Source organism: Thermobia domestica, chromosome 1 (genome assembly GCF_964235325.1).
Source record: "Thermobia domestica chromosome 1, izTheDome1.hap1.1, whole genome shotgun sequence".
Classification (NCBI taxonomy): domain Eukaryota; kingdom Metazoa; phylum Arthropoda; class Insecta; order Zygentoma; family Lepismatidae; genus Thermobia; species Thermobia domestica.
The window spans coordinates 298,388,347-298,409,898 of record NC_137454.1 but is presented as its reverse complement, the minus strand read 5'-3'; the positions used below and the strand labels follow the sequence as shown (position 1 = coordinate 298,409,898).

Below are 21,552 nucleotides of genomic sequence, written 5' to 3'. Positions count from 1 at the left end.
GATTACAAGTCTGTATGATGTGCTTTAGACCCAGTATTCTACTTTTCACATTTATTCCCACAAGTAAATCAGAAACACATTGCATACTTGTATTTTTCAGCTAGGTACAAGGTAATAATGAAAACTCTGGTGTTAGTTTTGAATTTTTTAACAATGAACCCATTATAATTTAAAATTCATTTTCTGCCAGATGCTTTACAGCAATACTATCTATTCATGGAATTAATTTCAAAATTTTAAAATATGTACTTTGTGAAAAATTTTGAAGTAAAATTTTTATTTTGGTTTTGAAAAAACTATTCTGTATTAGCATATATGTTGTACATTACAGGAACGGCCATGAAAAATGCTATAAAATGACGCCTCGAACCAGCTCTCTAGCTCAATTAGGAGAGCCGCAATTCCAATTTCAAAATACATTGAACATACTATTTTAGACAGTTTTTTGAAATTTTATATAGCCATATCAACAATACCGGTTGATACATAAAGATTAAATTTGGTATTTCTGTTAGTCTACATGAATGGTACCCCAGTACAAAATTCCATGACAATCTGATATAGTAAGGTAAATTTCGTCTTCAAATTGTGTTGATTTGACCTGGATCGGCTCAACCGGACCACCCAACTTTATAATAAAACTGTACAGTTCCGATTCCCGAATAAGCGAATATACTATTTCTGTTAGAGTGAAGTAGGTGGAACTTCTATTCTGCTGTTCCAAGTCCAAATGGAGGACAATTTCTCCCGGATGAAAGCTGAGAAGCGGTTTGGATTCCGCTTTAAGCTTGTGAATCCTTCCAGTATAACCCTGTTGTTGCATAATAACAAAGCGGGGAAAAAAAGAAATAATTATATACAAACAAATATAAGTACAAATCCCCACACTCCTACAGTGGTGAAGTGCCGACGTTTAAAGTTGTTTCGAAACGTTAATGTTTACAAACCATAATTGAAAAATTCTTGCACCTGTTACGAGGGGTGCTCTAAAAGTTTTTGCGACAGTGGCGGTAAATTTCCGCTATTATAAAATTCGGGAAATATACTTTTTCTATATCTAAATTCTTTGTTTAAGCCGATTCGTTTTTAACAACAGTTTGAAGTAGTTTATGCGAGAAATGGAAATTTCTTGTCAGTATTTTTTTTAATCATTTCAAGTGCAGTTTAACACCGAAATAATGCATCGAGCGACGTAGTTTCGCTTTTGGAGATTAAGCACTATTCAATAGAACTGTGTACACGTGGTTTCCTGAATTCCAGCGTGATTGTACATTTCTCAGTGATGAATTTCGTGATTTACGTCTGTTGTTGCCAGTAATTTTGATGTGCGTGAAATGGAGAGAAATTATCTTGTGACATACTTCGAAGTTCAGGGATCCTGTTTCACATTGACATAAAAGTAATATATACTACTTTGCGTAGTCATCTGAACGTCTGGAAGCGTTCAAGCCATTCGATTCCACACAACTTGACTGAAGCAGAAAATAACCCTGTATCATTTGGTATATAGAATAGCTCAAAAAGTCAATCGAGGTAAATTTGCTGTACTATTATAGTTACAGTGGACCTATTCATACAAAACTGAAAGTAAATGGCAATCCACTGTTTGGGTGTTTCAAAATGAGCCGAAATCAAAAGTTGTTCGTCCGAGGAGTGCTGCCAAGCAAATGGTTGCTTGTTTCTGTGGCTGCACCGTAGTGTGAATTAGGAGTGACAATCATTTATTCGTTAGAGATCATCTATGAATTGCGTAAAACAAGCCCAGATTATTGCAACATTCTTCATCACCACATCACCAGTTCCCACTCAGCACACCAAACTGTTGATTTTTATTTTATTTTATTTTTAATTATTATTCCCACTCAAAAAAATAAGATCCGTGGTAAGCAGTTTGTCTCGCCTGGATTGGCTGTTGACGCATTGGGAACAGCAGTTCCTGAGCTACATATTTCTCTGAGGAACTATTGTTGAAAATAAACGAATAGGTTTAAACATACAATCAAAACAAATTGAAACACGAAAGATCTGTTCTTACGAATTTTGTAATACGGGAACGCTAGCGCCGCTATAAGTAGTGATTTGCAGAAACTTTTCCTAGCAGCCCTCGTATTAATATTCCCTGATAAATTTTCGTACCAAAAGGGATTCAGAGAAAGTTTTTTCACAGTTAGTGATAATTGTAATCCCATTGCTGGTGCTGGTCTACCTCCTGAGCAGGACCAGCAAATAGGTATACAGTTTCGATAGTCTTTAATTAAGCAAAATGCATATCAACTAAAAAATAACGGAAGTTTCTCACCTAAGCATCCAAATAATAATTCAGTCTCGGACTAGAATTGTGTGAAATAATTTAATGATTGTGTGCTGCTGTATAATGTATCAAAGTTGTGTATACTTCAGGTCCGGACACAGGTAATGGAAAAACAACACAAGTAATAAAGCATAGAAGTCCAAGAATAAGGCTTAACTAACTTACAATTATTTCTACAGAGATGATAATTTGTTAAAACTGTAGTTATTATTAATAATAATAATAATAATACGAAATTTAAAATAATCACTGATGAATGCGAAAATTTATCGCTGAAATATCTGCGACTGGATTGTTGCTCAGACACTTGGATGAGTTTACTTTGGTTACTGTTACTTTTAGGTATTTTCTGATGAATGTGCATTTTTATATACCTTCACGTATGTATAGTTTTAAATTATACACATTTTCTCATCAATCATACAAGCTGACTATTAATGGCACTACTACTGAGTGATACAACGTGATCACTCTGTGCTGGTTACAATTTTGCAGATTTTACGGGGTCTCTACACGTCTTATACGCAGGATCTTAATCTGTTGTGACTCACAGTGCTCTGCGTAGACTTCTTGATATGCAAAGTAAGTATCCCTTCGTCCAACAAATCCACATATCATGTCAGATTATTAGTACAGGAATGTGAGGTACAATTCTGCAGCCGTATTGGCATAGCTGCTAATGAAGAGGCAGACTGTGCAGCGAGAGTTGCCTCCCGTGAAGAAAAAGGGCTCAATCTCTCCATACCCAATGCATTCGCTGTTCACTATTCACTTACATCAACGCTGGCAGCTCAAATGGGACCAGGCTGTCAACAATAAATTACGTGTACTTAAAACTTAACTTTAGTGTCTGGATCACCTGCTCAAGATCTTGACAGGCGGAACGAATTATAACTCGACTCCGCATCAGACATTCATACTTAACACATGAATTTCTATTTTGTGCTGACGACCCACCATTGTGTGCGTCCTGTGGAACTAGACAAAGTATTCACCATCTACGTGTCTGTCATGTTTAGCTTCGATCTGACTTTCCTTAGCAGCAGACTTACCAACACTGCTTGGAGATTACCACCGAACGATCTCTCAATTTTTATGTGCCTTTGTCACCCGCATTGTGATTTTCCTAGTGTTCATACTTAACTCACTTCTATGTTATTCCCTGTCTATTGTCACTGAATGCGGTTTTCAGTGACAATCTCGATATGTATTTGACTTTTATCTTTTGCAGGTCATACTAACTTGGACCTTTCTTTACCCTTTTACATTTCTCATTGTCTGCTTGTTTTCTATATATCATATTTCCTGGAAGACTTTACTAGATTTTTATACATTGAGATGAAAAAAGACCTTTAAAATATAATGCACCCAATACCAATCTCTTACTTCCTTCACTGACAGCTTTCCCAAGTCAACTATTTTCTCGCAGGGTTCCCACCGATCTGGAAAACCTGGAAAAGACTGAATTTCAAGTACGATTTTTACTTTACCCGTCTATTTAGTAGGGATATTTTATAAAGTAGTTTGCTTTGCAAGACTTATATATACATCCAGTATATACATATAGATGCATAGTAGACGCGGAACTTTCAAGTCGGGAAGAATGTAGTTCCTTCTTACATTCTATGTAGCCGTGAGAGTTTGTAAATCTTGACGTGGTAAAATTGAAAAAGCCAGGAAATTGGTGCTCAATAAATAAGTGGTAACCCTGTCTGTGGTACCTCAGGAGGCGTAGTGATTCCGTGGTAGAGCGTCTACCTGCACCTATAGTGCAAGGTCTCACGTTTGTTCCCAGAGTGGATTTACATCTCGACGCACGATTTCATTAATCTAAGTCTCCTTTCGTTTTTAGGGCATAACTATGGGACGCAAAATTAAAGGAAGTTCATGCTTCCATCTTGTAACCTCGCTCTACGCAGAAGCGCATATTACAGAACCATTCAGTGGTAGCGCAAAAGATTCTTGGAAGTAATGAAGTAAAAATGTGCGTGTATGAATCGAATAGCTACCGAGAAGCAATAATACGTTTGTGACAAGCCTTTGTTGTGTAGTTTGACAATGGCTTCAAATATTTATGTAAACTTACATATGATTGCATAGTTTCAAGGGTAACTAATGAGTTTCAAGAAAAATGGTATTTAATTGCTACGGGTAATCAATAAGTACCATTCTTTTAGTCAGGTGATGATTCACTATATAATCCAAACTTTCTAGGATAAAAATGGCGTAAATAATCGAAATATGACAGCTTTTACAGAAGATAAAGATTACAATCACTCAGTACTGAAGTGCTTATTTCTGATGGGAAATCCTCGTTATGCTAGGTCGTATTATATGCATATTTTGTGAACAAGCTACATAGCAAGAGCGACTTGTTTAATTTTTTTCCTTGTAATTTTCAATTTTTACCTGTGAGGCTCATTAAGAAAATTTTGCAAGTGACCTTTCAAAATTCACACAATGAATTGTACTGAAATACTTATGTTTATAATCTTTCAAAGTACTCTCTATCATACTTCACACATCTTTCGAGCCGCTGCAACCAGTTAGTTATCAAAGGGACCACGGTACTTGATAAAGGTATTGGCAGCAGAACTGAATTTATGGCTTAAGCAAAGTCTTGTACCCTCTCAAAAAGAACTTTCAGTGACGACAGGCTTCTTCCGAAAAAAACAACTGGAAGTCAAGTGATGCAAAATCGGGTGGGTATTCAAGAACTTACTTTTACATTTCTGCAAAATTGAACAGGTTTTCAGAGCAGATGTATGGTTATGCAAAGAGACCATCCTGGAAGGTCCAACATAAAAGTCATAATACATCCTATTCATGAGTCACTTCTGGTATACAGTCAACTATCAGTGATCCTGTGTAGTTGAAACAAAAATGTGAAAAATCACTTTCATGGTCTGAAATCTTGTCGATAAACAGCTTATTTTGGAACATTTTCATTCAGTCTCACGCAGTTCTAGATTGTAGATCAGCCAAAGGTGGTCAAAGGTGACTAAATCTACCCGTGTTAATGTTTTTAATCTCATACTCATTGTTAAAAATGTGCGTCTAGCAATTACAAAAGTATGTAAATGGCACTCCTACTTTTCATTTGTGCCTCCATGTCGTCATTATAATTCAGTTTCTTCCATTGCAGTCTAAAGGGACGGAATAAACTACCAAATTTCATTTGATTTCACGAAAATAGTCGACATATCTTCCGTTGTTTCATATGGATAAAACCTCAATCTCGGTTGCCTTCTAGAAGATTCAGTACCTGACTTCTCCCTCAGTTATCCTTATGTATATTGTAGATATATTTGAATATTAATTGGTAACATTTAATATTTAGAATTCTTAGACGATAAATCTAACGGCACGATTATTAGACAGAATATGAGAAAACATTCATTTCGCTACATTCTTAGTTACATGGATTGAGTTTACTACATAGTTCCGATTCTTTTACGAAATTTAAATAAATCTGACTATTTTGCTCCAGCTCAAACTTAATTGCGAGTTCTTTATTTGCATAAAACGCGACTTTATAATAAGCTTTTTATACTATCGAATTTTAATAAAATGTAGTTTAATTAAAGTCATATGAATTAATTTATTTCAAGTATTACGATAGCCCAGAGATTTGGTGTTGTTTTTGTTTCCGTTTTTCAATACACCGCACATGTTTAGTTTCTATAGTAACAACTAACCCAAAAGATACCCACCTTTGTTTTCTGTGTCCTATTAAAGTTCAAACAAATATTTTAAACATCGAATTTTCTCTGAGAGCTGTCAACAAAGTGTTTTTCTTTTAACTAGTGTTTTTATTTTAATAATTACTATTTTATTTCCTGTACATCCTAACCCCACTAGAATATTTCCTTACCTGGGGCTTGACAATGCTGATAGCTGTCAGTGAAAATTCGACGTTTTGAGGATGATAATTTCAGTTATGGGTAATGTGATCGGATGTTGTGGGTAATATTTTCAGTTTAGCCAAGGTATGAGAGTTATTTGCATACACCTTTTGCCTTAAGCATCCTCGGAAATTTCAACAGAACAAATCCACTGCTCGCTCTTCTGTAAACATTTCATGCACCAACGCCAGAGATTCGCTCGAAGTATGACATGTGACTCCATCCTGTTGAAAGTAGGAGTGTAGTTTTTCTTGTGTCTGTTGCAAAAAGACTTATTCACTGACTCCAAGAACACTGGACTCCTGCACATCAAACTTTTTTTTTTGGAGGGGAGGGTCACAAAGCAGTGTTTCGTACGGGATATGTGAAGTCTTAGCTGACCAGTTTCGCCTATTCTGCGTATGTATGTAACTCGATAGATGAAACTACGCTTCGTCAGACATAAAATATAGCTGAGAGTTCAACTGTCTGTTCGCAGTCATTGTTTGTAAAACCAATTACAGTACCCTATCCGTGTGCCTGTGTCCGGGTTCTTCAGTTCGTGGACACATTACTCGGTATGGTTTCAGTATCAGAAACTTCAACATACGTTGACACGTTGTTCGTATACACCGACCTACTGGGATAATTTCCAGGTAGACTTTTGCTGGCTTCGCATTATCTGCTGCTGAATATCACAGATGACCTCTACCACTCCCGGTTTGAAAATCAACGTACTCATTCCGTTTGGCTAGAATTGATGGTGATCCATCAAATAGTTCTTGAGTTTTTCTCTTCCTGATGGACGCACGGACAAAGTAAATATGGAAAGGAGTTTGTGAACCAAAATTAAATACTACACTATTACACTAGAATTCAAACCCCGGGGCCAGCTGTACTGACGGAAGATTCCTGTAGCTTTCCTCAAACACGTTAGGCAAGTACTAGGCCTCATGGTCAACTGTCTAAGTGTAATGTTGAGAAAATGGAAATACCTTTAATAGTTACTAGTGAACGCTATAGAATATATATATATATATATATATATATATATATATATATATATATATAGTTAAAATTAAAAATCTTACCTTCTCCTAAGTGGTGCTTCCACTTATGATTTTACTTTTCACCGGCTTCATTTTATAGGCATGCTTACATGGCCACAGAGAAGGCCGAAATACAATAAAATCATAAGAGCACCGGTTCGGATACAAGGTAAGATTTTAATTGTTATGTCTTTAGTAGTTTCTTTTTTTAAGTAAAGCGTTTTCAATTTGTAATTAACTGGCACATGAGGAAAAACTTTATTACTTGTAGTAATATGCGAATGTGTACTTAAAAACCCAAGGGAATGAAATCCCATTGCATTTTGTTCCAGATTACAGTTGAACATCGTTAGAACCAATTTGATCGTGCACGAATAAAATTCTTAGTTATTCGCAAACGTATTTTTCTTTCAATTATATTATGTTACCTTTATCTGATCTTACACAGAAAACACTGTGACAAATGTACCTTGAAAGCTCGAGTTATAAATATTCAAGATGTTAAAAATGGCCGCCAAATTAGCAAGGGACGAGAGCCATGTGAAATCGTTTAAACTAGGTGTTCTAACTCATATTAGAAGTAATGAGGAACAACTTCATCACAAGCTCAAACGACTACATCACAGCCTTACCGTGAGACAGCCAGCGAATAATTGAGTTTAATGTTACGTGTTCCTGGTCTCATTGCATTTCATTACAAAGAGCAGAAATTAACCAATTGATAAGACAACAGACTCTAATAAGATTAACAATTTTTACTACTTCAAGAATTATTTTCTTTTTGAAAGGGCATACGGCATGCAGCCGTATGTTGTACCGGGTACTATTTGCGAATTAATATCTTAAGTTCGTTTATTTTGTGTTTATTTTATTTATTTTTTGTATTCTATGCTATTCTCAATAGGTTTAAACCTATGTAATGTACTTTACAAATATCCCAAGTGTGACCAACATAGTAAGATATATTTAATGAAGATGAAATGTCCTGTGAACTAAAGATTGGGAGACACTGGTCTAGATCTATTGACCAACTTTCTTCAGACATCAGAAATATGCTTTTGGAAATAGATCTACAAAAAGTTTTTAATGAAATGAACAAGTAGAATTTACATGCTAAAGCTTTGGCTACGTATATGGGACTATACAAGGTGGCCCAAAAGTAGTTATACACCCCTGCATTGATCAGGTATAACATTTAGCTTAAGGTTTATTTGCTTGGGCTATTCCGAGCTTAAAATGTAAGTAAAAAGACATTAAGAACAAATAATAAAGAAACTAAGTGTACATGATGGGCAATAAGAAATGAGATAAAATGCAATGAGCTGATCAGTAGTATACTGTATATCTACTTTTGGGCCACCCCGTATAATTTTTGGCAACGAATCACCGAATCACAGATACAATTTATATCAGGCCCTTCGGGTACTTATCTTTCGAGTGACAACAGGATAATTACTTTTTCCTTTTCTTTTCCTTGGTGTAATAAATATTACTCAATGTCTACCTGCTATAGATAAATTCGCGTTGATTAAAGTAAACAGTATTTTCTCGTAAAGATTTAAACCCTGATAGGACCTATCACATCTATTAATTGTCCTCATGTTGACAAATATTTTGGCGCACCTCTGTCACTGTTTTAACTTCCCTGTTCATTTCCCATAAAACTTGAAAAATATTTTGTTATAGTGATAGTAGTACATGTGAAGTAAGTGTTTATGTAATAGCAGGTGGAAAATAAAACAATATGCCTCAAGACCTTAATATTTTATTTAGATCTGCACTACCTAAAATTTTTATTGGTAAGAGCACATATACATATCACTTTAGTGATTTGTGATCTCCATCTGCATCAACAATATACTAACGTGGAACATACTAGTTGTTGATTAGAAATAAACTTTGTAGTACATATAATAGAATAATACGTGTTTTCATTGTTATTTGTATTTACAGCAAAATGCAGATATTCGTGAAGACCCTCACAGGGAAAACCATCACACTTGAAGTAGAGCCATCTGACACTATAGAGAACGTGAAAGCAAAAATTCAGGACAAGGAAGGAATCCCACCTGATCAACAAAGATTAATTTTTGCTGGAAAGCAGTTGGAGGACGGAAGAACTTTGTCTGATTACAATATTCAGAAAGGTGAGATAATATACAGATTGAGAAATCCTAAGAATAATTACAATCAAATTTCAGACACTCATAGTTGAAACTCATTGTGTACTATCAATATTTAACTCGGAGTTCATAGTTATCAAATGGTCATATGCCGTACAAACTGAGTTGAGAGTGAAAACTATTCTTCATCTATGAGTATCAAATTTTAGAAATAATAGTGCTTTATAATGTTTTAAAAAAAAATGTTCCCTGCCAGATAAGAGAAGTTTTACTTAAAGTAGTGAATTAATTACTGGAACGAGAGTCAGTAACTCGATCCTTCATAAAAGCGGGTACGGGAAATGTTTGTGCCTATTGAAACTTTTGTTTCAACTGCGATCCGAATTACAAGTGCGCCTATTGGAAATCGAACTTCAGATCGACCACCACCAAAGACGAGCGAGTAAAAGAGAAATTAAGTTTTACGTTCCACAATTATTTTCTGTAAAGCAAAAAGAGAGGGTGATTAATGAAAATGAATGATTATGAATTGGTGAAGTGAAAATGTGAGAGGAAACGGTAGAATTTTGAGAACCCACGAAGACTATGCTCTCCATCACAAATTCTCATGTCATGGGATGGAACCAGATACGCCTCTCACCAGAGGTAAGCGTTCTACCACAGTTACCTTTCCTCCTCCTCTCCCCTTCAAAGGCAAAAGAACTCGAAGAGTTACTGAAGTTCCGAAATTAAGTTCACTGTGCACAATTTGACATTTTCTATTAGATGAAATAGGTAGTTATGAATGCATATATATTAGTAGGTCAAAAAAATTACATTAAATATAGATCTACACGTATATTGTTTTCCTACTTTTTCATTAGACCTACAGATGACTAGTAATATAAGGACGCGTGTATTCTGATGTTTTTAGTTCACATTAAGAAGAGCTTTGTCGTCGTGACTACACTGAGTCTCCGTATTTGATTTATGATATTTCAAGAAGTATAGCACGTAGCTTCTTGCAATTTCAGATAAATATTTTAAAGACTAATGTCAAGATACTGATCGTTCAGTTTCACAGATATCCGGTTTTGTGTCGTAATTATTTTTTGACAAGCTCAATGAGACTCAATCTTTTATAACCTTACGCACATTTATGAGATACTGAGCTCGCGTGGTAACTTGTGAGTGCTAATCGTCACATTTACTTCTATAGCCAGGCGCACAACTTCGGAATTACGGTTCTCGGTCTACCTGATCTTGGCTTATTGGTAAGGTTCTATTACTGACGAAAATTTAGTATAGTTCGTTCCCTTTGTTGAAGGAGGTGCTATCATTTTAGGTTGCAACAAACTCAAATTTAAGAGTTTGCTACGTAAAAGAAAAATAATATTAATAAAAATCAGGATTCCTGCTGACATAGAAAACTCAGGGAATTTTGAGTAAAAATCCATTTTTACTTCTCAACACTTTCATCTTTTTGCCTCACACACTTGTTTGGTAGGTAGGGAATATTTTATCAAATTCGTTCGTTTTGCAAAATTTATCTACTCACATTTTACATATATATATAATGAACATGCATGCTAGATGAGGAACCGTGGTAGGAAAAAATACAGTTGCTTTTTTTCATATTATATGTAGACCTAGAAAAGTCAGGTAATTTTATTCGCCAAATAAGTGAAAACCCTGAAAAAGTTGTGTTAACCGAGTTCTAGTGAGACTAGGGTTACTTATATATAGCTATAAGTAAATTTTGGTTTGTTGTAGGATTTATTTACGTATTTAAAATGTGCGTTGTCATTCATCATTCTGTGTTTAATTTAGTTTCTTTGCAAATTAAGGATTCTGACTTGATATTTAACGATCCTTAACTGACACACAGAGTTAAAATAACGTAAGGGTCATTTCATGTCAACTCACCTAGAGCAATGTGCTTCAATGTCTCAGATTCTCTTCAAAAATTTTTCATACATAAATACCAATGAAATTAAGCTGTGCTATCAAATTATTTTTTCAGATTTTTTGGGTGAGAAATAGGCCGGGGAGAATTTTTGAAAAATTTGAATTTGGCGCTAATTTCACTTTCCGGCAATCAGCATCATGGAACTAAAATTACTACAATCCTCGTAATCAGGTCATAGATTATTAGCACAGGATTGAAATGCTAGGTTCCGAGCCATGTTGGCATAGTTGGTAATGAAGAGTCACAGTACAGCAAAAGTTTGTGCTCATGAAGAGAGAGCTTTGTCTCCCATACCCAACACGAATCTGCATTCACTATTCACTGCTCAGTTGCATCATCGCTGGCAGATTGGGACCAGGCTGCCAATAATAAATTGCATGTATTCAAACCTACACTTGTTAAATGGACCACCAGGTTATTATCTTCTCGACAGGAGAAACGAATTTTAACTCTACTTTGCCGTGGACATTCATTCACACTTAACACTCGGCTTTCTATTCCATGGCGAAGACCCACCGGTGTGCGTTCTGTGGAGCAAGACAGAGTATTTAACATCTGCTTGTGAATTATCCTCCTCATGCTCAGATACGTGCTGACTTTGCCATACCAGCAGACTTACCAACACTGCTTGGAGATGACCACCAAACGATCTCAAATTTTTTTCAACTCCATGTCCTAGTCTATTGTGGTTACCCTAGAATTTATTCTTAATTCATTTCTTGCTTCCTCCTGTGTGTTTATCCCCTGTTTGTCATTCAACACAGGTTTCGGTTCCAGTTTAATTTGCAATCCCGACTAGTATTTTACTCCTTTTATCTATTATACTTTCTTTAACCCTTGCCGCGTAGCCCCGTCAAAAGATTAATATCCCACTGTTTAATGTTACCCTAATTCTTTTATCACTGTGCTTACATATTTTTATCTTATATTTTCTTTGTAGACTTATTTCTGAATTTTAGATGTTGACGGGTGCAAAAAGACCTTTGCAGTATAACGCACCCATTCCAGTCTCTCTCTCCCGAGGTGGTATGGATGCAGCTTGTACTATTGTAGAATACTCACTATAGATCTTTGAGTCTGTCTGAACCAGGTTTCTAGTACTTATATGATAATTTACGGGATCTGCCAAGAAGGTATTGTGCGTTCTGCCTTTCTTTTAGAGGGTTAACGATCCGAATCCCGTCTTCGGATGATACTACCATATTGTCATAGACATCTCGTGAAGCGCAGAAGTACCATATGAGTTGGTTGTGGTCGTTGTAGGTAGCATGTTCCATGCATCTGTACTGCGTGTTGAGTTTTTTCCTGCATTTGCATAACACTAATAACATTAACAGGGATAAAACAGTTATTGCCCTATTCGCATGTTTACAGTAATAGTAGTGGCACACGTGGAATTGCCGTACAATATCGATGTAATCGTGTCTGTTTTCTTGTATGTAATACTCTTCACCCTAGTACTCATAGAAATCCGGTAGTGTTTCCTACTACGTTTGACACTTCACGTGCGATGTGTTCAGTTACGATATACATACATTGTCACTGCGGCTTCTACTTCGACACTACCACCCTCAAACAGCTAGACAATGGGACAGCCACGATGACGTAGCCGTTAAACAACACCAGGGTGGATTGATTTAAATCAGTCTGATTTAAATCAAGATTTAAATCAGTTGATTTTTTAAATAAAAATCGTTGATTTAAATCAAATTCCGAAACAAAATAATTTAAAGTGAAAATAAGTAAAATCCCGTTTCTGTTCTGTTATTTCGGTTACGGAAGTTAACAATCATAATATAATGAGACTCAAATGTACAGTATAGTATGAAAATAAGTGTCATGCAGAGGATGATTAGGGAAAATCCCGTTTTGAACAGGTAGCGGAGCAATCCTGCTCTCTTCTCTTCGTAACAATGGGTTTGGGTCTTTAAATCGTTAACTATTCCACCATCGACATTTAAGACGAAAATTCTTTCGTGTGCGCGTCTTCTTGTTTGTTCTCATATAATAAGGCGTATTTAGAGGGGTCCTATCCCCCCCTCCGATTTTTTTTTTTTTTTTTTTTTAATTTATAACTTTAGGCGAAATTTATGTATTCCGTGCCTCAAGCTAGTTCCAGTTTTTTTTTAAAAAAACATGCCCCTACCAAATATCAGTAACTTTTGTGAAAAAAGTGTCATTTTGATAAACGTTGCTATATTTTTTCCTTTAACCTTTTAAATTATATTGGGTGATATCAATAAAAATAAGTAACTACTCCTGAGAAGTCCTGCTCGAGAATCGGAGTATCTACACCTGGAGTAATCTCCTCCCTCAATTTCGTATCAATAAAACAAACCACTACTCAGGTCTAGTCTGCTCCAGATTTATGAACGTTTACTCGCGCTTCCTCTGCACGTAGCACTGAGTCGTATCAATAAAAGAAGTGATTACTAATTTCTCCCATTCATCGCGCAGTCATTTCGTTGTTTTTAACCTATGGCGTGTATCTTAAAAGCCATGAAACGGGCAAGTAGCAACGATAGCTTCAATCAAAGTGCATTTGTGGATATTCTAAAAGAGTTTCCAGTGGTACTTTCAAAGTCACAGCTACCAGAAAGTAAACGAAGGAAAGCCGAAACTTTGAAGGTAATTACAGTGAAATGCAACGAAATATCAAATACATCTACGACTGAGACACAAATTCAAAAGAGAATCTTTAATATTCAAGCGAGAATAAAACAAAAATAAAAAAGAAGAAAAAATAAAAAATAAAAAACGGGAAAGAAGAAAGTAATATTGAAACCATGGGAATGAACCTATTTGAGCTGACGGATGTTGATTGGAATCCAGCAATATCAAGATTAACACGACAAGCGCATATCACGTGTTGTCCAAGGTCTTTGTAGATTGTTTGGCTTTAAGAACGAAATCAGACACTTGGCTCCTTTGTTTTCTTTTTAATAAAGTCCAGCCACCCACGTCATAAATCACGTCCATCTGATTGCGTTTTCCACACCATACGCGTCCCCTTTTGCCTTGACATAAACAAAATACATTCTCATGTATACACCCTTTCTATCAACGTTGAGTTGAGTTGATTATTAGTTTAACGTCCTTTTCAGTAGCGTGCCTATATGAGACAGAACCCACTGATTAACGTGGAATCCAAACCACATGAGCTCCTGCCGGGAATCGAACGCGGGTCTCCTATGCCAAAGGCATGTACGTTAACCGCTTAGCCACGAAATAGCTCTTCCTATTAACGTATTACTCTCCAAAATACTAGGTTTCTTTAATGCCACTTATGTATAGTCAAGTGCTACGATAGCACCCAGAAATGTATATTGTTCTTGCCACTCTGCCTTTGCTGTTTGTATATTACGCACACTTCCGGAAACAATCCATTTTCAGGTAGTCATAGACAGTACTTTGAGCCACACCAGAATCCCCTGACAATCCGACCTGGAATCCCGGATCACTCACGTAACGCAAGAAAACCAAGGGCACCGATTTCTCTGTAAATGGGGCGGGGGAGGGCATTCAGATGCAGAAGGTATATATATATCAGGATTTTAAGACAAATTGCACTCTAATTATGCCAAATATTGTATATTCATAAATACAATAGGGGGCCCACATGAGCTTTGGGGGGCCCGGGCCCCCACAGGATCGGCGCCCTTGAAGAAAACCCGCATCTTTTCATCATTACGTAGTCCACCACCCCGAATTTCGGTTGATTCTCCTTAAAAAATGTTGTGCTAATCACTACATTTTCTTTCATAAACTTATAATGCTTTTTGTAATCTCCATTTCCAACATTTCTATGCAGTTTATAAGTTTTTCTACGTAGTAAAACAATCATATACTCTGCCATATTTCTCACGGAGTCACCTATTTAGCTTGCTCCACAAATTTGGAGAAGTTACTAGCATCACAGAGGAGTCTTTGATTTTTATTGATATCAAACGCGTAGTAGTTACTCGGCTCGAGAACAGAGGTGTGGTTACTTCAAAAGGGCGGGGCTTCTCCGAGGTCAGCCGAGACGACTAGTGCTCAGTTCTCTTTTTATTGATACCAATGCGAGTAACTACTTCAAAATTGGGCGTAATGAGTAACTTCTCCGTTTTATTGATATCACCCATTACGTATTTTTATTCTATTAAAAATCGAATCTTCATCATTCGATTAATAAAGTATCAATAAACCTTTTTATTTTTATTTATTATTTTTTTTTTTCCAAGACTGGAGGCATTCTAGAACATGTTACATATGCTTTCACGCCTTTCTGCGTCGAGAGACAGTGTGTGATGACATCATAAATTTAAAAAGATATTTTTTTGTTATGCCTATTATTCTTATTTTTTGGCGGGCTTACATTTTGCATTCAAAAGGCTGAAATTTTGCACACTCCTTCAGTGCACCCCTTAGTATTTTTCAGATGTTTTCATATCTCTGCGTGAAAACAAGAGGTACAGAGGGGAAAATGTTATATATATATATATATATATATATATATATATATATATATTAACAAAATAGCTTTTTTCGAGATTCAGATGGAGACATATGAATTGTACCGTTTGAAAGGCTGTTCTGTTCTGAAGAAAATTATTTACGAACCATGATCCTAGGATAAATAGGGATGTTTCAGGAAACTGTTACTTGAGATACTGTTTTATACGGTAATCTGAGGTATTTGGAGGATATTATTTTTCGCGGGCTTACTATTGCACCTAGATGATTGAAATTTTGCACATTTATTCAACGCACCCCTTAGTATTTTTCATTGTTTCAGATCTCTACCTTAAAACAGGGGGTTTGTCGAGAGGGGTAAAAAGTAAAAGAGGATATTTTTAACAGAAAATCCCTTTTTCCGTGATTTTTCCGCCCCAGATACACGACGGAGATTTGAATGGTACGATTGAAAATTTTTTTTTTTTTTTTTTTTTCCTGAAGAGAATAAGGTACAAATCACGACCCTAGGGTAAATAGGGATGTCTGAGGAAATGTTTACATTACATGCGGGTTATCAGGGGCATTGTGGGAATGTTCTTAGCTCATTGTTAAATATTTTCTCCGCCCTTTTTATTCAAGACAGCTTGAAATTTTATACACACATTTAGTACATCCCTTAGTATTTCACAGTTGATTTTGAGATATGTGCGTTAACACAAGGGAGTCCAGAGGGGATCAAAATAAAAAAAAAAAAAAAAAAATCAGAAAAATCCCATTTTCTCTCAAAATTGCCCGCTTCAGGGACATCATAGGGAAATGTGAATGTTACCGTTTCAAAGGTTGTTCTATTCTGAAGAGAATGAGGTATGAACCATGATCCTAGGATAAATAGGGATGATATAGCTGCTTGATTGAAAGTTTATAATTTACCTTTTAAAAAAGCCATAATTTAAAAGGGTTAAGAAACATTATTTTGGGATTGATATAGGTTAACAATTGGGGATTAATTCAACTCTAATACTTTCACTTAAATGGCATAATTAGCATTTAATACTAATTCCTAATGCTTTTTCTTCAGTTCACGACTTGTAATTTACGAGAAGAAAGATTTGATTTAAATCAAAAAAATCGATTTAAATAAAAAAAATCAACAAAAATGATTTTTTTTAAAAAAATCATGATTTTTTTCCACCCTGAACAACACTCAACGAGAGCAAATCACTGATAGTTAGGGGCAGGAGTTTTTCGCAATTTGAAATTAAACATTGCGCATTTGAATTTAAAAATTTCGTATTTTGTCGCATTTTAAGATATAACATTTTGTCGCTAAGTTAATTAAAACTCTTAATATACAATCTCCAATATAGGCCCAATATAAGTAATAAACTATAATATTACTTAGCACAATGAAGTTATTCTTTATGCAGTTACAACAAATTACTTCTTTCTTCTTTTACAAGTCCAAAAACTTAAAATACACTTGCACAGTATCATCACGATTGCCATCACAAAACACCATGCATTGTATCAACTATACACCAAAGACAATGCATAAAAGGGAAAAACATACATACAATACATTAGCGCAATATCTTACTCGCCTGATGAAAATTGCAGCATGATGCAAGTTTCCACATTTTCTTTAATTTGTAGGTTTCTATCATTGATTACCAAACTGTGTTTCGAAGAAAGAAAAAAAAAAAACTTTCACAATCAGTATTCGTTATCGAAAGCTATATTGCAGACAGGCACAAGTTACTGAAATTTAAATTTTCCTCTTTTTTTAAATTATAAACTTTCTTTTAGCGTACGTACTCCACAAAAACACCGAAGAGAGGATTTCTGCTCTGTTATCACGACGCTGAATGTTCCACACAAGCCCGTATCCACGGGGTTCTATGGGAGCGGCCCTCCTACATTTTTAATGTGCCCCCTAAAATTTTCATGGTAGGCTTGCAAATGAACTATAATATGGTTGGATCGGGCCCCCTAACTTCTACCCCCGATCCCCCCCCTACATTTTTGGGCTGGCTACGGGCCTGGTTCCACATTCCACAACTACCAGCTATGAACTTGTAACGGAAGTTAGTAGTAATCAGCGTTGCCAGTTGCAAAAGGAAAACGTTGCTTGGAAAATTGTACTTTTTATTTTTGTATTTTAACAACTGAAACTGACATTTTAATAATTTCGCAATTTGTCACGTTTTGCTTCATATTTCACTCAAAATGTCAGTTATCGCATTTTGTCACGACTTCAAAATACCTATTTCCTTACTCAATTTGATGTAGCTCGTTGAAAAACCAACTCTCGGCTTTATCGGAAAACTTTCGCGATTTCGTAACTTGCGAAAAACTCCTGCCCCTACTGATAGGTATGCTGCACTTAATCTGTGCTATGACATCATAAATTCCCACTGTAATACGTCCTAGTATTTCATACATCATGGCACAACATAATGCTCCCGAAGTCTGATCACAAGTTGTAACAAAGAGGTATCTGAAACAGGACTCTTTTATGGCAGCCATTTTGGAAACGATCCTTCATATCGACACTTGTTTCCTGTAAAACTTGATTAGTTTCCCAAGCATATCGAACGAGGAATCGCTCGACCCATGTTGACATGAAATTTTCAAGTTGGCTCCCCAGACCCTCTTCAGGCAAACTCTGGGGATCATCACAACACAGCCATTCGATCTGCGCAATGCCTATTGCCTACTCCAATTTATGTGCGATTGATTTATCTCCCGTCATGTTCCTATACAGACCATGCAAGTTTATCTGAAACAGGACCAGTTCTTTGACGGTTTCCTACCAAAATTGTTTCGTTTTACAAGAAATATCAAATGAGGTCTCACTCGACTTATGTTGCTATTTGAAATTTTCAAGTTAAACCGTGGGTGCGCTTGCTTTTCACATACTTTCATCGACCTTTCTACGTTATTAATTTTTTCTTTTATTGCCACGATGGATATTTAATGGGAAATTGGCTTGTAACACTTAGACTCAACCTATATACAGTGTTTTCATAAACTTCTATCACGTGAACTTTCCCTATTATAACACTGGAATGAAATGTGTGACATTAACGCGGATTACATACGAAGAAAATAGAAATGTTTGACATTTTCCAGAGTGAAATAATCCACATAAGGACGTACGTGAAAAAGTCTAGAATGACGTTGCATGTTAAAACAAAAATGAAAACTCTTTCTTTGCCTGGAAACGTTTCCAAAATCCAATGCCACGAGAATATCATCTGTACTTTTAGACATGGCACGTGCTAAAATACCAAAACAAGTCCATATGTTGTATTTATAATGTATGAGTTGACAGTAGGGGTGTTCGGAATTCGATTTCGTATTCCGGAATTCGGAATTCATCTAATTCCGGAATGTTCCGGAATTCCGGAACGTTTCGAAATTCCGGAATGTTCCGAAATTCCGGAACGTTTCGAAGTTCCGGAATGTTCCGCAAATTCCGTAACATTCCAAAAGTTTGGAATTGTGGAATGCTCAAAAGTATGAATTTCGGAATTGTTTTCAAGACTGAAATTTTGAAGCTCACTGTTGATTCTGGAATCATAATATTAATATTAGTTCGAAGTTTGAATATAAAAGTTCGAAACAGTCCTTAGGCAATGGTTCTCAAACATTATTACAAGGCTTTAATCCCACAAATTTACTCGCAAATACTTTCTCGTTTTCACTATGGTATCTATGGAATATAGTAGCAACATGTCTTAAACAGTTATGCATTCTCGTATTTACACTTATTGGAATAAAGTACAGCATTTTATCTTTATCTTTTACATTTTTTTCAATCATTGTCATTTTGTATTTTGAAGTACCAACAAGGAAACAATTTACATGTTTGGCATTTTAATTCCAAAATATTTGTTTTACTATTAAGCAAACAATACAAGAGCACACGAAACATTTGTAGTCATGTCATTTGGAATTATATTAATGAACTTTTAATCTAAAGTACAAGGAGTACACATGAGTAATACATAATTGTGAAAATTTTGACAACTGAAACCCTGAAATGGTATAACTGATGCTACCTGAGACGTCATCAAATAATGCAACAAAAATGTAAATGTAAATTACTATTGAAAGAAAAAGCAAAATTTCTGTGCTACAAAATAATACTGTTAGAGAACAATGATGTTGATAAAATATTATAAGGGCATGTATTAAATGTCAATTTTCATATAAATGCCCAGATGATTTTTTTTAAAAATTAGAGGAAAGTAGACTTTAGACGATATTAGACAAGGCAGTTATGTATGCAAAATTAGAAGACACGCATTCAAATTATTTCCTGTAATAAAAATTAGAATTCAACTTTCCATGGTAGATTGCACATGTTCTATCTCCGAACAAGGTGAAATACGTGCAATTTACTATGGAAAGTTGAATGTTAATTATTATTACACGAAATAATTTGAACGCATGACTCTTAGCATGCAAGATTGCATAGAAAATTGCATCGCATAAAATGGGCTTTATGGACTTTTAGCTTAACAAACTTCTTTTATCTCATTGATCTTTTTTATCTGATTTATTTGAGAAATCAGGAGAAAGAAAGTTTTCGCCAACTTTTCTACTCAAGGAAAGTAAGACATCAATTTTTGTAAAAATCAATTTACGCGAAGTACGAATAGTTTTTGATACAAATTCATTATTTCGTAAGAGCGAAATATGAACATTAGGCTAATACTTTTAATGTGAATATTAACATTTACGAAATGATTTCTTTCATTTTTAACTCTTACCATCGCTACTCACAATTTCGGGTATACTAATTGAACATTTACCTTTCTTGTTGTTAGTTAGTCATTGGTGCAGACTATTTCATCTGAATGCATAACTACCCTTCATATTGCAGCTTTGTATGAAAATGTACATATTCTGTTGGCTTGTATCGATGTAATTGTTTAAAGAAAGTAACATGCTTTTACATCAGAATTTCACAACATTGATAATATATTGGTCATTAATACAATTTCTCAACAAACCAATTTTAAATGTTTTTCACTCACACAATTCATTTATCACCTTGCATGAAATTTTGATTAGTAGAGTTAGAACTAATCTTCATACGTAGGTTCCAATGCTTAGTATTTAACTGATAGACACCTTTATTTAGTTAGTTATTCAAATAAGTGTCGCAGGACAAGAAACGAGTAGCGCGTACATGTGAATAATTATAAGATATTATGTAAAGTTTGCACCTCTATTCGATTTACTCTCATTGTACATTTTGACAAGTTATGCAAATAATGCTTGATAAAGCTTTCATTTAAAAAAAACAGCAGTAGCATCATGATTATAGAAGTTACAAAAAACATTAAATAGTAATCCCTTGTTCTAAGAAATTTTTTGCTGTTTGCAGCATGCAGTATACTAAATACAATACAAGCGATGCATTAATAATTTTAGCTTTGCGTGATTTGAACCTGAAAATATGAAATACTGATTCTAGTTTCCAAAAAGTTCATGTAACATCAATAATGCATATTTTTACATAATACGGACAGCAGCATAATAATTGTACATTTTTATTTCAGACTATCCTATCCCTTTAATTACTGAAAATCGTATTTTCTTTTAAATGATTCTCTGCCCCTCCTTCAGGTACTTATACTTAACAATGGCCATACATCAAAAGATATGCAGTTCAATTTCTTGTTAGGGTTGCCTCGTATAAATGGAAAAGGTACAGTCGGTATTCATTTAAAAAAGAATATACAAAGTGGTTTATAAAAAAGGTGTTTCTCGGAAGATAAACCAAACT

At 35.2% G+C, this 21,552-nt stretch overlaps 1 protein-coding gene across 1 annotated transcript in view; it reads left to right on the top strand.

Moving 5' to 3' along the window:
- The window catches only part of LOC145661624 (polyubiquitin-C-like), a 65,658-nt gene that overhangs the window by 31,051 nt on the left and 13,055 nt on the right, over positions 1-21,552 (top strand). The window contains exon 2 of the mRNA XM_081726944.1: positions 9,198-9,391. Within this exon, the coding sequence (XP_081583070.1) occupies positions 9,202-9,391 (190 nt within the window). The 5' untranslated portion in view covers positions 9,198-9,201. The remainder of the gene's footprint in view (positions 1-9,197; positions 9,392-21,552) is intronic.